General features: G+C 46.7%; 1 protein-coding gene across 2 annotated transcripts in view; it reads left to right on the top strand.

Moving 5' to 3' along the window:
* Window positions 1-13562, top strand: part of LOC120399378 (coagulation factor V-like) — a 66065-nt gene extending 52503 nt beyond the window's left edge. For both annotated transcript variants that reach the window (XM_039527585.1, XM_039527584.1), the window contains 8 exons: window positions 2559-2675; window positions 3154-3225; window positions 4344-4438; window positions 6865-7020; window positions 8443-8587; window positions 9605-9753; window positions 10623-10805; window positions 11645-13562. In XM_039527585.1, the coding sequence (XP_039383519.1) occupies window positions 2559-2675; window positions 3154-3225; window positions 4344-4438; window positions 6865-7020; window positions 8443-8587; window positions 9605-9753; window positions 10623-10805; window positions 11645-11791 (1064 nt within the window). In that variant the 3' untranslated portion in view covers window positions 11792-13562. The remainder of the gene's footprint in view (window positions 1-2558; window positions 2676-3153; window positions 3226-4343; window positions 4439-6864; window positions 7021-8442; window positions 8588-9604; window positions 9754-10622; window positions 10806-11644) is intronic.
* The last annotated feature ends 2871 nt before the right edge of the window (window positions 13563-16433 follow it).

Below are 16433 nucleotides of genomic sequence, written 5' to 3'. Positions count from 1 at the left end.
GCAAGGTACTAGCTGTTCATTTCCTGCGAGGTCGGAAAGGACTTCCCCAACCCCAGCATCATTTACCTCCGGGTTCTCAAACTGGGGGTCGGGACTCCTCAGGGGGTTGCGAGGTTATTACATGGGAGGTTGCAAGCTGTCAGCCACCACCTCAAACCCCGCTTTGTCTCCTGCATTTATAACGATGTTAAATATATTAAAAAGTGTTTTAATTTATATGTGGGGGTCTCCCTCAGAGGCTTGCTGTGTGAAAGGGGTCATCAGTACAAAAGTTTGAGAACCACAGATCTACTTCACTGAGTTGGGGAGGTGGGACTGGAGAAGAGGCGCTTTCCTCTGAAATGTAAGTTACTAGGCAAGGTTGCAGATTGATATGGAGTGCTTGGACTGATGTCCTGATCAGGCATAGCAGGTTTGTATAGGAGAGATAGAGGTGGGAGGCCGTGTTGTCTGGGGTCTGTTCCCAGCTCTGCCACTGACCTGCTGTGTGAACATGGGCAAGTCCCTTCCCTGCTCTGTCCCTGTTTCCCCCATCTGCAAAATGAGGACAATAATGCTGATTTGTAAAGTGCTTGGAGAATTGTGGCTAGAAAGCTTAGTATTCATACTGAAAAGAAAGAGTCCATGAATAACTAGTTAATAATCACAATAGAGCTCTTTTTTGTTGCCATCAAAATGCTTTTCATACAGTCCCACAAGACATTCCCATAATCAAACTAGGGAAATTACTATAAGGTGGGTGCATAATAGGTTGAAAGATGGTACTCAAAGAGCAGTTCTCAATGGTTTGCTGACAAACTGGGAGGGCTTATCCATTGGGGTCCATCCGGGGTCAGTCCTCAGTCCAGAACTAGTCAATATTTTCACTAATGAACTTGGTTTATCATGAATAACTGAGTGCTTGTAAAAATTGCAGGTGGTACCAAGGTGGGAGGGGTGCAGGACAGGATTAGAATTCAAAACAACCTTAACAAATTGGAGAATTGGTCTGAAATCGATAGGATGAAATTCAATAAAGACAAGTGCAAAGTACTTCACTTAGGAAGGAAAAATCAAATGCACAGCTACAAAATGGGGAAAAACTGGCTAGGTGGTAGTACTGCTGAAAAGGATCTGGGGGTTATAGTGGATCACAAATTTAAAATGAGTCAACTGTGATGCAGTTGTGAAAAAGGCTTAATATCATTCTGGGGTCTATTGACAGGAGTGTTGTATGTAAGACTTGGGAAGTAATTGTCCTGCTCTACTCAGCACTGGTGAGGCCTCAGCTGGAGTACTGTGTCCAACTCTGGGCACCATAGGTGCAGACTCTGTGGGTGCTCCAGGGCCAGTACCCCCCGAGAGAAAAATTAGTGGGTGTTTAGCACCCACCAGCAGGTAAGCTAGACTCCCACCTGCTGCTGGCCCCCTCCGATCAACTCCTACCCCTCCTTCCCAGTGCCTCCTGCACATTGCTGAACAGCTGTTCCGCGGCGTGCAGGAGGCGCTGCGAGGGGGAGGAGTGGGGACGGGGTGCGCTCAGGAGAGGTGTCAGAAAGAGGAGGGGGTGGAGTGGGGGTGGGAAGAGGCAGGGTGGGGGTGGAGGTGGGGCGTGGGGCTGAATGGGGGTTGAGCACCACCGGGGAAAATTAAAAGCCAGAACCTGTGCTGGGCACACACTTTAGGAAAGATGTGGACAAAATGGAGACAGTCCGAAGGAGACCAACAAAAATGATGAAAGGGTTAGCAAACCTGATCTATGAAGAATGGTTAAATAAACTGGACATGTTTAGTCTTCAGAAGAGAAACCTGAGAGGGCGACCTGATAAGTCTTCCAGTATGTTAAAAGCTGTTATAAAGAGGACGGTGGCCAATTCTTTTCCATTGAAGGGCCTACAAGAGGTAATGGGCCTAATCTGCAGCCAGGGAGATTTAGGTTAGACATTAGGAAGAACATTCTAACTCTAAGGGTAGCTGAGCTCTGAAATAGGCTTCCAAGGGAGGTTGTGGAATCCCCGTCACTGGAGGTTTTTAAGAACGTGTCAGGATGGTGGGGGCAGCATAAGGCTGTGACTCATGGAGAATTCCCCTCTAGTGCATGGTCTGTTGTGGCTCCTTTACAACCCTTACACACTGCCAGAGCCATGGCTGGAGCAGCGGCCAGCATCAGCCCCTCAAAGTTACTGTTACCACAGCATGAATCCGTGTAAAAGGTTAGGTCATTCACCACATGACCACACAGCAAATACTGTGTATGCAGTATTATACAAAATATGTGCATGCATCCAAGGTTATGTGAAAAGGTAAATTTTAAAGCGGTGAAGCTTGGATTCAGATCTGAACTTTTGATTCCCGCATGTCTCTAATTAGAACCTGTTTATTAAAAGGAGAATGATGTTGGGATCTGCTGTGCTTTCCAATAGGTGCAGGATATTAGACTCTCACTTTGTCAAGCCACCAGAAATGGGCAGGATAGATAGCCCTTGGTTTATCCAGCCTCACTGTTCTGTCTCAGCCAATCTCCTGCTAACTTTTCAGTAGATTAGCTCTGATTTGTTTTTCTCCTCTCGCTTTTAAAGGCTCATTTCGAACTATTGAAATGACACCACCAAAAGCTGGTACGTGGCTTTTAGACACCGAAGTGGGGGAATATCAGCAAGCTGGAATGCAGGCCTCCTTTATCGTTGTAGAAAAAGGTACTGAGTCTAATCGTGATCATTCTAATATACAGGATTCTAGTTATAAAGTTCTCTCCCTTTCAGGGCATGGGACAGTAATGATGGAATAGAGTCTGAATTGAGGAAATGGCTGTATTATAAAGGGGTGATTATAGTAAATTGAATTTAAAAGAAGTGTTGTATAGCATTCAGAGCACTAACTTTACATTCGTTGATTCCCTAAAACCACCTATGAATCCTTAATTGAGGGAATTGAATGCAGAGATGATTTTGATCCTGTGGGCATACAGAGCTCTCTCTCTTGCTCGCTCTCTCTCTTTTCTTTTTTTAACAGTGATGAAGTCCCAAATGTGCCCTACTGGGAGTTGGTACAAAGGGTGACCTCATCAGAAAGGCCCAGCCACCTCCTCAAACATGACTCTGAATGACCCAATTTTTCCTGATAAGTTATGGAATGCAGCTCATCAGTAATCAGCCATTTTTGTGTTCTCTCTAGAGTGCAAGTTACCAATGGGCCTAATGAATGGACTTATACTTGATTCACAGATCAGTGCTTCTCGTCACATAAGTGAGTTTAAACACATGGTAGAAGAACATTTTATTATTTGAGAAGGTCAGACATGGTCTTCAGTAATATGACTTGGCACCAGGCAGTGCAATTGTAGATTTTCTCTGCCTCTCCATGTTTCATGCATGCTACTGTCTTATGGCATCATTTCAGTAATTAACAGGCTGTCAGACTTCAGAAAGCTCTCGGTTCTGCAGGCCCAGAGTCAGAGCAGGACTGAGCAGCCCAAGGCCATGTGTACACTGCAGAGCTTGGCTGGCATAGCTATGCCAGCAGAGCACCCTAGTGGTGGCAGAAGAAGGCTGGCAGAAGAAGTTCTGATGGGATAGCTACACTGCCTCAGGGCCGCCCAGAGGATTCCGGGGGCCTGGGGTCTTCGGCAGCGGGGGGGTCCTTCCATTCCGGGACCCGCCGCCGAAGTGCCCCGAAGACCCGCGGGGGGGGGCCCCCACCGCCGAATTACCGCCGAAGCGGGACCCGCCGCCGAAGTGCAGCCCGGTCTTCGGCGGTAATTCGGCGGCGGGGGGGTCTCCACCGCGGGTCTTCGGGGCACTTCGGCGGCGGGTCCCAGAACGGAAGGGCCCCCCGCCACCAAATTACCGCCGAAGACCGAGCTGAACTTCGGCGGCGGGTCCCGCTTCGGCGGTAATTCGCCAGTGGGGGGTCCTTCCGCCCCGGAGCGGAAGGACCCCCCGCCGGCGAAGACCGGGAGCGGAAGAAGCTCCTGCGCCCGGCCCCGCAAGAGTTTTCCGGCCCCCCCGCGGAGCGAGTGAAGGACCCTGCTCCAGGGGCCCCGAAAAACTCTCCTGTGGGGCCCAGGGCCTGGGGCAAATTGCCCCTCTTGCCCCCCACCTCTGGGCGGCCCTGCACTGCCTCCCTGAACAGCATTATCTATACCTACAGAAGATCAGGGGCCAGGTACAATCAATTTTTATTTGCTGATAACGTCCAATGTCTCTGAAGCTTTTGTCAGCTTTACAGCTTATCAGGTATTTGTGCTGGAGTCTCTTTCTTCAGGACAAACCAAAAAAGAACTGAAATATGCATGCTGAGAAGCCAGTGGCTTTCTAGTTTTCCTTGATTTTTACCATATATCCTTGTTCCTTTTTTCCACCTAGACTATTGGGAGCCTAAATTAGCTAGATTAAACAACGCTGGAAAATATAATGCTTGGAGCACTGACATGGAGCGAGGTGAATTTCCATGGATCCAGGTATGGTTGGTATAACTTGCCCACTGTGATGTCCGGACAGGTTAGGTGATGCCTGCAGCTACACCACCACACATATGCTGGGTTTATTTTGGGTCTCGTGTGTTAAACAAGGTCAAACTATAACTAGACATTCCCAAAGAGGCTGCCAAGGAAAACTCAGGTGTTGCAGGAAGTGGTACTGATGATTCAGTAGGTCGCACGCTCCTCTTCAAGTGAATGCTGAGCCACAGCCCCAGTACTGTGTCAGGGTCATGGCCTGTTGTCGGCGGGATTGCGGAGAATTTTGCCGTGCCGCTGCCCAGGGTATAATCATACTGTAGATAAACAGCCTGTCCTTTTGTTGTCCCCGTCTCTCAATGTGTACATGTATTCACCCCTTGCTGCGTGACCAGCTAATCCTCCAGTGTAGTCATGGGTTGAACATCTGCTTTCTACTTCACTACACAAACTGTTACATGGGGTGGGGGTGGTTAATGCATTACAAGTTGTTTTGTACATTAAGCTCTTCCTGTTCAGCTTCTGATGGCTTTCCAGATACCCCCAGAACAAGTGGCCAAGATCTTGGAGAAGATCAGCGACCTGTTAGGCCCCTAAAGAGTTGGCCAGATGTTCAAGAGTGGAGACTTCTGGGTGCGGAGTACTTCTGAGTATCTGGTCACTTTGTTTCGGTGCCTAACCGGTAGCTGAGCTGTTTTGAAAATCAGGCCCCCACTCTCTGTAGCTTGACAGACAGTATGTCCTGCATGCCACTGCAGCTCATGCTCTTAAATGGGACATGAGTGATCCCTAGGCAGCTGCTTTGCCAGGTGTGGCAGATTGGCGCCTCCTAGACTCCTTGCTCAGCCAGTCAGAGCTGTGCTAAGCCTATCTCCTCTAAAAATTGCCTCTTGGCTCATCTTACTGGATCAAAGAGACACTTTCTATAAGCAGCTGCAGGTTATTATGGATGTTCAATTAAAACTTCTGCTAAGGAGGAACCTGACAGCTCACAGGATAGATAACAGGATGTGCTGGCTTTCTCTGCAATGTCGCTTGTCTGAATCCAGCCTGGTTTTGCTGGAGCCAGAAAATCACAGCAGTATGAGCCTTGATCCAGAGACCGGTGTATAATGAGCTGATGTTCTCAGTCCACATCACAAACCCATCCCTTCTCCCACCAAAACTGGTGCTAACTGGGCCCCTTGCTGGGACTCTCAGAAGAGAGACCAAGGACTGGATGGGCCATGGAGACTGAACACCCCTGTGAGCCCTGGGGATGGCACCTGCGGCTCAGGGAGGTGGCCTGTTGCTGGGCTAGCGTGGGGGAAGCTTGCCCTGTCACTGCCCATGTTGGGTGGATAAATAACAGTCTTCACTCTCCCCCGAGCTCTCAGCCCAACAGCTTTCCTCTCCTCTTCCTTCCCCCCAACACATTTTGAAGAGATTATAGTCAACATTTATTTATTAAAAATACACAAAAACCGTCCAGGAGCTGTGAAGGAGTTAATGGCTCTCATGTGACTTGCTCAGTAGAAACCAGGGTCTGTGGTTACAGATGCCTTCCAAATCCCCCTGAAATCCATGAAAAGAATTTTCTTTTATAAGGGCAGAAGACTTGGAAAGAGAAATAATCCATTTGTGCTTGATGAAGTGGGGCTGAAAACTCCCTTTAAAATAAATGCGGGGGTTTTTTTTCTTCTGATCAGCTACAGAAAGAGCATCTTTCTTTTCCTGCACAGCTTCGCTAGTAAACAACATCACTGACCTTTTCACTGTTTGCATCAGAAGGCCCCAGGGGGAGGAAGGGTCCTCTGGTGAAGGCACTCGCTCCCGGGAATCAGGAGACCTTGGCTCTGCTACACAATCACCGTGTGCAAAAACTTTCAAATGTTGCTTGACTCTTTTTTTTTTTGGAGGGTGCTTCTGTGCCCAGCTTGAGACAGCAGGTTCTAATTTTTCAAAGGTGCTGAGCACTCATGGCCGCTGGTGGCTTCAGCTGGAGTTGTGGGGGCTCAACCTCCCCAAAAAACAAGCGCTGGTTATCTCGGGCTGGACGCTCAAAACCAGAGGCTGCTTTGGAAATGTAGCCTTACCCATTCTGTGCCTCGCTGTCCCCGTCTGTACAGTGGAGATAGCAACACTCCACTGCATCGCCCAGAGACGCTGTGAGGATGGATTCATTAATGTTTGTCAGGTGCCCAGATACTGTGGTGATGGGCACCCCAAAGGTGCCTACAAGTAAATACACACCTCAGTAAAATAGGTTAGGACACAACTCCTCATTTGGATTCTCGCACCAGCTTAGACACCCCGTTACCCATCTTGAGCATGGAAGTGCCATTCTGAGTGCCTAAATGCAGCCTGGGCCCACGCCCTATGTGCCCGAGGGTGAAATTGGGTTCACGCTGCAGCTTTTCTTACAGTTTGTGTATCTTGCTGTTCTACAGGTGGACCTGCAAAGGCAAGTTCTGATCACAGGGATACAGACGCAGGGAGCCAAGCATTTGATGAAGTCCTTGTATGTGAAAGAGTTCTTTGTGACTTACAGCAAGGACAAACGGAAGTGGATTACCTTCATAGGAAACAGCACTGGGGAACAGAAGGTCTGCCTGCTCGTTAATCACCACAGCCTCCCCGGCTTTACGCAGCTGTAAGCGGGTGGGATGGCTCAGCAGAAAGTACCACACAGGCAGCCACCAGGGGCTTTTCTCAAGGAATAAGGGGTCAGATTTGTAAAGGTATTTAGGTGAATGAAGATGCAGATTGGAAAATCCCACTAATTCCAAAGGACCTAAGTGCCTGAAGGGGTTTTTGAAAACCGCACTAAACGCCTATCTGCCTCATCAGGCACCTAAATCTCTTTACTAGTCTGGCCTAGTGTATATAACAAAGCAGAATACAGGATCGTAATAAGAGATAAGGAATCTTCCCCAGCCTGGGCTTCAACCCAGCCCCGTAACCCTGGTTGTGCAGCTCCACTTCTGCACAGGCCTCTGTCCCCACTTCTGGCTCACGGCCCTTCCCCTGAGCACATGTGCAAGGAGAGTGGGATGCTGGGCTGAACTCATGCCCCTTTTCAATGTGGCCCAACCCTGGCACCCTGTCACAGTAGTACTGCTAATATTAGCAGTAGCTACCTAACATGTGCAACCCAAGTGTCCATATAGCACCTTCCAGGGGTCTCCTATCTGTGCCCAAACTCTCCTCCCCTGCAGGGGCGGCTCTAGGATTTGCACCACCCCAAGCAGGGCGGCACGCCATGGGGGGCGCTCTGGCGGTCGCCGGTCCTGCGGCTCCGGTGGACCTCCCGCAGACACGTCTGCGGGAGGTCCACTGGAGCCGCCTGCCGCCCTCCCGCGGGACGCCGCCCCAAGCACGCGCTTGGCGCACTGGGGTCTAGAGCCGGCCCTGCTCCCCTGCCAGCTGGAGCTCAACTCTTAGGCCTGGTTTCCACCTAAAAATTAAATTGATCTAGTTACATTGCTCAGGGCTCTGAAAAATATCACACCCTGTGCAATGTAGTTAGCTCAGCCTACGCCCCACTGTAAATGCTGAATTCTTCCATCGACCTCTTAGAGAGGAGAATTAACTACACTGATGGAAAACCCCCTTCCAGCGACAAAGGAAGGGTGAATGCTACAGCACTACATTGGTACAGCCCCAGCACGCTACACCTGTAGCTGCAGTAGTGTAGCCATACCCACAGTGTCATGGTGTTTGTATGATAGGTGTTAATGCATGTTAGGTCTCTACTGGTCTTAGTTGTCTGTCTATTAATATCCTAATAAGGGTCTGTACTGGATTTAACATACTGGGTCCCTGGTTTAGCCTCTGGATGCTATAGTAAGGCAAAGCTAAGGATGATGTGTTTTTAGGTTTTGCTGTAATGTGAGTAGCCCCATTGAAATTGCATAAGTAAAGACTTAATCTCATGACATAGGGTTTGCAGGGCCAAGCTTGTAATTGCTTTGAATTAATAGCATTATCTTTTCTGAAATCTTAATTGCTTTTTTCTGTTTTACTAGTTGTTTGAAGGTAATTCAGATGCCCATGGGATAAAAGACAACCATATTGATCCACCTATCATTGCTAGGTATATTAGGGTTTATCCAACTGACTCCTACAACAGGCCTACTCTTCGCATGGAACTCCTGGGCTGCGAAGTCAAAGGTGAGCAATGAGAACTCACTGGTACTTGTTTCCCCTCTACCCCTTAGAAAAATAGGCTCAACCTTTTTTTTTTTTATGGGCCAAGATTTTCAAAAGCAACTCATGATTTTCGGTGCCTAACATATAAGACACCTCAGAGGGGCCTGATTTTCAGACAGATCTCTGCCCAACGTCTGAAAATTGGGTTTCTCAAGTTGGACATCCAAAAATCACAAGATGCTTCTGAAATCCTTGGCCTTAATGAAATTAGGGTGCAATTTTTTTTTAAAGCATCTAGGTACTCAACTCCCATTCAAAGCCAGTGGAAGTTAGGGGTCTTTTCCCATTCAGTGCTTTTGAAAAGCCCACTCTTAGTACTGGTGTTTGTATTTGGATTGACAGCTCTGGCTTTTCTCTGTTTAGCCACAGAACAGGCAAGGCGTGATCAGTGGCAGTGCCAGCTTCCTGCACACTGCCTTATGTATGTGCCTTAACACAGACCTGGGGAAACTTCCTTCGGGAGTGGGAGCAGAGTTTATTCATGTCTCATTCATAGGCCTCTCTGACAAGAACAACAAAGCGTCCATTAGCATGCTGACAGTCAGCAGTACCTGAAGTGGTGATGTGAGCTCATGGCCAACAGGAACAGACCTGTGTGAAATAAAACTCATTTCACACAAGCCATTGCAGAGTCATTGCATGGTTGACTTGCAGTTGCGCCTGCCCTGGGCTGGATTCAAACCTGCAACATAGAAATGAGAGGCCGTGGATCCCCTTTTCCCAGTTCCCAGGACAACAAGCCCCTTCTTCTTATATTGCCATTCAAATAAACTAATACAGAGTGGGACTTTCAAAAACACTCAGAATTGGTCTAACTCTGGGTGCTTTTGACAGTCTCACCCATAATAGGCAGATGCACAAACCTTTTATTTCACACATCTGCTGGACTTAGTTTTAATGCTGACTGGGCAAAGAGAGCTCCACTCCCTGACTGCAAATATATGATGAAATGGAGACCTACTGCTATTCTCTTAACAGGTTGCTCTCTGCCACTGGGAATGGAAAATGGGGAGATCAAGAATGCTCAGATTACAGCTTCTTCCTATAAGAAATCCTGGTATAACTCATGGGAGCCTTCCCTCGCGCGTCTCAATCAGGAAGGGAGGGTGAATGCCTGGCAAGCGAAGGTAACAAGCAAACAAAAGAAAAAACTGCTAAGTCAAAGCTGCTGCCATTAGCGAATGTGCTGCTGCTCTGGTGTGTGTCTGTGCCTGCTCTGTGTGCCCCCTCCACACTGTGCTCTGGTTTGTTCTATCCAGTCCTCCTGTGAAAAGCCTGCTTAGCTCCCTTCCAGTGGGAGGTTTGTGACATGCTCACAAAGAGTTTTTTTTTCTTTAAAAAAAGAACATTTGCTAATTTCATAATGTGAAGTGGAAAGCAATGAAACTATGTGGAGACTGGCAGCAGGTCCAGCATGCTCAACTTGATGGGCCTGCCCCTGCAGCCCTTACTCATGGGAGTGGGCTCTTCGGACTCAGTGGATGAGTAAGCGCTGAAGGTTGGTGGCCTATGAGCCAAATTCATCTGGTGCAGTTCTGTTGGCTTTACTGTTGATTGGCAGTACTGCCTAGTGACTAGAGCATTGGAGTGAGACTCAGGAGGCCTCAGTTCTATAACCAGCTCTGTCACTGGCTTGCTGGGTGACCTTGAGCAAGTCTGTTCCCTATCTGTCTCAGTTCCCCTATCTATAAAATGGGAATGATGATGATACATTGTAAAGCGCTTTGAAATCGATTGATGAGAAGCGCTTTATAAGAGCTACATTAATTCACCAGGGATGAATTTGTATTGCTTTTCATTCTGCGTTGGCGATGGAAGTGAATGCTGGATGGAGGGTCAGCGTGTATCATCTGCAGTGATTAAAGTGATGTGTGGCCAGCAGAGAACGCTGGATGTCTTCATACAACTTTAACTGTCATTGAGCAAAGTTTCTGGTTGTGCTAATATTGGCACAAACACACATTTGCTCACACATTACTCTTTGTATTGACTGTAGTCAAACAACAACCAGCAGTGGCTGCAGATTGATCTCCTCAAAGCGAAGAAGATAACCGCTATCACAACCCAGGGTTGCAAGTCCATGTCTACGGAGCAGTTTGTGAAAACCTATGTCATCCTTTACAGTGATGAAGGCACAGAATGGAAACCTTATATGGATGAGTCCACTTCAGTGGGAAAGGTACCATTTTAAACTCGGAGAATTCTGTCCATTTCTGAATCCCGAGCACTTTGTCATTCTTCTCCAGGCCCAAATGAGGGACAGCCCCAGAATGAGGGGCACAAAAAATTGTTCCTGCAGTTGAATTTAAAATGCTGGTGGAGTAGTTCTTCTCTTATAGAGGATTCTAGAACTTCCCTTTCATGGCTCTTTATTTCTGATGTAAACAATTTTCAACAATAAAAGGGAGGGGATGCTAAATTTGTGTGGAATGCCGTTGAACCTGGGATGAAATCAGTGGCATGCCTTTTACAGAGGAACATGTCAAAGGAATAAACAGAATGTGTACACGGAAGCCTCTGCCAAACTTCAGTGCAAAATAGTTTTTACTTTAATTTTTTTAAGTGAATTTAGTGCTGGTGGAAGGTCCCAGATTGACAGAGCTGAGACCTCCCTACATCCACGCAGCAGGTACAGCACTTACAAAATCCCCCAAGCCACCTTGACGGATGTGCTTCAATCCCGACCTGCAGGGACCACATCTAGGGATAAGAGAGGGGAGATTTGTCAGTCCCCAGAGAACACAGGGGCCAGTTAGCACCAATTGTGGTGATGGTTTCTGTGATGTTGACTGAAACAGAGACCATGAAATCATTTCACACAGACCACAGTTTGGATTTGACTGGATTTGAACCAGTGACCTAGAGGGGGAAGGCTGTATATACACCACTGGAGTGTCCAGTCCACCTCCCTGTCCCCTGACGCAGCAACTCTGAAGCATTTAGATTTAAAAAAAAAAGCGGCAGCATTTTTAAGGTAATATTTTTTTCCCACTAATTCATTGTTTTGTTTACTTTCAGGTATTTGTGGGGAATGAGAACAGCAGCGGACAGGTCAAGCATTTCTTAAAACCACCCATATTTTCCAGGTTCATCCGCATTGTTCCTAAAACCTGGAAACGAAGCATTTCTCTTCGGGTAGAGCTCTTTGGCTGTGATCCTTCCTAGGTGCTGGACACACAGAGTACACATGAACAATGGATTCCCAAGTCTGGGAGCCTTAAATCTTTCCGCGGTCACTATGCAGAACTACATTTTTTTAAAAACTCTTAGTGGTCCTATTTAGTCCTTCTGAAGTGCCTTTCCTCCAAGGATCTTAGTGTTTTGCCAATGTGAATTAAAAGAGAGATTTCATTGGCAGATATTTCATTCATATAAATGTACATTAAGGATACAACTGCACAGCAGCTGAGAAGGTGCTTCCCAGAGCGGGTGGGTAGATACATGCTTGCTCCGCTTGAGCTTGTGTGCTCGAGCAGCAGCGTGGGCGGCAGCTCAGGCTGGCCAACCGCGTATGGACGCAGAGGTCAGGTGGGATTGTTCTCAGGTGGCTAGCCTGAGCTGCCATAGCCATGCTGCTATTTTTAGCACGCAGGCTGGAGCAGAGCTAGCACGTGTCTGTTCACCTGCACCGTCCCAGCTGCAGTGCAGCCCCACCCTTAAAAAGAGAAAGCAACAAACATCAAATCCACAAAGTGCGCAACTTTGACATGCCCCTTTCCATGGGAATCTGTGCACACAAACGCATTCCCTCCATTCTCTACTGCTGTCTTCTTCCCCCACTCACCCACAACAGTCTGTTCTCCTTTTATCCTGGTCCTGACCTAATTTTAGATTAAATCTCCTGAGGGCAGGGACCTTGGGCTTAATCCTGAGCCCAGATTTGCTCTCTTTGTAGCCCTCTCACTGCTGAAAGCTATCAGATGTCCCTCCCTAGGCATTCCCCTTGAAGGGGGAGTCCCCAGTACACACAAAACCACTGTCTGCACCACCATCCAGTAGCCGCTGATGTTGGGGCTGGAAAGTGGGTGTGATGCTGCACTCCAGCAATCCCTGGCTGGTAGGTGGTCCCTTGGAGGGTCATAGCCAGCCAGTGTAGAGAAGAGAAGCCTCCACTCTGCTCTGATCTCTGCTGGGGCTGACATAGAAGTAGCCTCTCAAGATCAAGGATCTGCAACCCCTTCTCTGAGAATCTAGAGCCCTCATCTTTATACTTGTTTTTTAAATGTCACGCATGCCTCTGACTCTATATATCGCAAATAACCATTAATCTTCTCAGCACCCCTAGGTGGGCAATCAACAGTTTTTTTTATAGGTGGTAGGAAAGAGGCATAGAGAGAGACAGTGATTTGCCCAAAATCATGGCAGGTCAGTGGTAGAACCAGAAATAGGATTCGTGGCTTCCAGTCCTATGCTCTAACCTCTAGAAGCTAGGCAATGCTGTTTTGTTATCCCTACTGGAAGAAATAAGCCTTCTTGGCTGTTGATGAGAAACAGAACGTGATGGTAATAAAATAAGATTAGATAACACTATGGTAAAGACACCTACATCTTATCTATGCTACAGCATTTGCCAACATTATCTCTGGTGGAGCTGCTGTGGTGCAGAAAACATTTATGGATTTTCGCAGGATGGATGCACTCAGTGAGAATATATTTGCTGTCCTTGAATATATCTTTTCAGCGGAGTTTTAGCTAAGCTTTTAGTACTGTCCTAGGCTCCAGTCTTGTCAGCAGAGGACTCCCTCTGCTCACATGGGTCCTCATGGCCTGGGGTGGAATATCATCAAGAACCCAGGGCCATGTTTTGGTCTATAACCTTATAAAGTATTGTCTCAAGCTGTTTCAAGAGAATTAGAGTTCTTATATCAAAAAATGTATGCGTTTCCAAGTAAAGATATATAAAAAAAGTGAAATAAAATTGAGGTTTTTCAATCAATATTATTTTCACATTTTATTCTGCCTTTTTAAAATATTTCATACTGTCACCATTTTCCACTTGAAAGTACAGCTGAATTTTTGGAGTGTAGAGCAAAATGTGAACATTCTGGTTTCCCATATTTTCAAAAGCAACTTTGCTATGTGACAAAAACATCACCAAAAATGAAATGGTTGCATCACAAAATGTCCTGGAGCAAAATCACCAAAGTGTTCATGTGAAAGTTTTCAAGTTGATTGCAGCTAAAATTTCCTAATTTCTGAGATCCTTTCATACTGTGAAACAGTTTTAATAACTGCATATTGTTAAATGATCAGTTGTTAAAACATTTTGTAACAGCTTTTAATACGGTTGTATGTTCAACCCAGCCATGACTTCCCAGACAAAAACATTTTTGTTCACTCCAGAACTTTTGTTTGTTTAAAGTCATTAGCTCCAGTGACATCAGTGATAAAACTCTGACTTCAGTGGGGCCAGGACATCACCCTATGTCTCTCAAACCATTCCCAAGAAAAGAGGTAAATGTTGCAGGCATGTCCTGAAGATTAACAGATCTAAATTAATGTGGGAAATGGGAAAAGTCACTTCCAGAGCCGAGGGATCTTTGCCTCCCTGTCAGTAGCCTCTTTCCATGGAAATCTGGAGGGTGTTCCACTTTTGTTGTCTGTTGATAAATCAGAGCACCGTATGACATGCTCTTGTCATGAAAGTACTTAATAATGGAGCAGCTACACTTTATACCAGCTCCAGATTCAGGGTGATCTCCTATTGTCACATTTTGTAGAGCCCAAGGTGATGGCATGGATTACTGTGTAGCAAGGGTCACGCTTTTCTTGCCAGACACTGGTGGGGGGAAAAAAGCACTTTTGGCCACACAGCTTCTATGTGAGTATCCAGAAGCGGCCTTAGATTTAACAAGGCTGCTATGTGATTAACCTGTCTCAAGAACATAAGAACGGCCATACTGGGTCAGATCAAAGGTCCATCTAGCCCAGTATCCTGTCTTCCGACAGTGGCCAATGCCAGGTGCCCCAGAGAGAATGAGCAGAACAGGCAATCATCAAGTGATCCATCCCCTGTCGCCCATTCCCAGCATCTGGCAAACAGAGGCTAGGGACACCATACCTGCCCATCCTGGCTAATAGTCGTTGATGGACCTAGACTCCATGAATTTGTCTAGTTCTTTTTTGAACTGTTAGTCGTGACCTTCACAATATCCTCTGGCAAAGAGTTGCACAGGTTGACTGTGCGTTGTGTGAAGAAATATTTCCTTTTGTTTGTTTTAAACCTGTTGCCTATTAATTTAATTTGGTGATTCCTAGTTCTTGTGTTATGAGGAGTAAATAATACTTCCTTATTTACTTTCTCCACTCCAGTCACGATTTTATAGACCTCTATCATATTCCCCCTTAGTCATCTCTTTTCCAAGATGAAAAGTCCCAGCCTTCTTAATCTCTCCTCATACAGAAGCTGTTCCATACCCCTAATCATTTTTGTTGCCCTTTTCTGAACCTTTTCCAATTCCAATACATCTTTTTAGAGAGGGGCAACCACATCTGCACGCAAGATTCAAAATGTGGGCATACATACCATGGATTTATATAGAGGCAATATATTTTCTGTCTTATCATCTATCCCTTTCTTAATTATTTGTAACATATGTCAAGGTGCTGGTGGAGTGGCATGGGGAAGTTTTGGCAGCCCCTGCAGTTCTGTGCTTCTAACAATATGTTTTAACATAAGTGGCACAGGGTGGCAGTGAAGCCCCACATAAAAGTGGGGGTGCTGCAGCATCCCCTGAACCCAGGGCTGCTGATGGGGGGGGGGCAAAAGGGGCAGCTGCCCCAGGGCTCCCAGCTGCCACTACCGAGGTGGGGCCCCCAAAAATGGAGCTGCACACAGGGGCCCACCAACTCTAAATCCCCCACTGTTTGTTTAGGTGCAAGACTACACTGGTTAGAAAGCAGCCTGACTCTGAGAGAAGAAGTAAAAGCAGCTGTAAAATTTTATATATAAATTATATTAGTTGCTATCAGCTTCCCCTTTTTTCCATTTGTTCTAATGACAAATGGGGGAAAAGGGGAAATTAATAGCAATTAACATAAATCACAAGTTAGCAATGGTAGAAACGTAGTAAAAGAAGCAAAAGGACACAAAGAGAGATCTTCTTGTTCTTATTTCTGCTGCCATAGGAATTTTTAAATACATTAGGAACAAAAGGAATCCTACAATGGTAACTGGTCCATTACTAGAGGAAATAGTGGAATTGTCAATAATAACCAGGGGCGGCTCCAGGCACCAGCATGCCAAGCACGTGCTTGGGGCGGCAAACCGTGGGGAGCGTTCTGCCAGTCGCCTGGAGGGCAGCAGGCAGGTTGTCTTCGGCGGCATGCCTGCTGAGGGTCTGCTGGTCCCACGGCTTTGGTGGACCTCCCACAGGCGTGCTGCCGAATCTGCGGGACCGGGGACCTCCCTCAGGCAAGCCGCCGAAGGCAGCCTGCCTGCTGTGCTTGGGGCGGCAAAATGCCTAGAGCTGCCACTGATAATAACGCAGAAAAGGCAGATGTGTGTTTAATAAATATTTCTGTTCTATGTTTGTGGGGGAAAAGCATGATTGTATTTTCATATCATATGATTGCGATAAAATACTTTCTATTCCAACAGTAACTAAGGAAGATGTTAAACAACAACTACTAAAGTTAGACATTTTAAAATCAGCAGGTCTGGAAAATTTTCATCCAAGAATCTTAAGACCTGCTGGGGAGCTCTCTGGCCCCCTACTATTGATTCTGAATAAGTCTTGGAACACTAGGGAAGTTCCAGAAGACGGAAAGAAAATTACTGTTATGCCAGTATTTAAAAAGCATAAAT

This window comes from Mauremys reevesii, linkage group 1 (genome assembly GCF_016161935.1).
Source record: "Mauremys reevesii isolate NIE-2019 linkage group 1, ASM1616193v1, whole genome shotgun sequence".
In the NCBI taxonomy this organism is placed as follows: Eukaryota; Metazoa; Chordata; order Testudines; family Geoemydidae; genus Mauremys; species Mauremys reevesii.
This window is presented reverse-complemented; position numbering and strand designations above follow the sequence as displayed.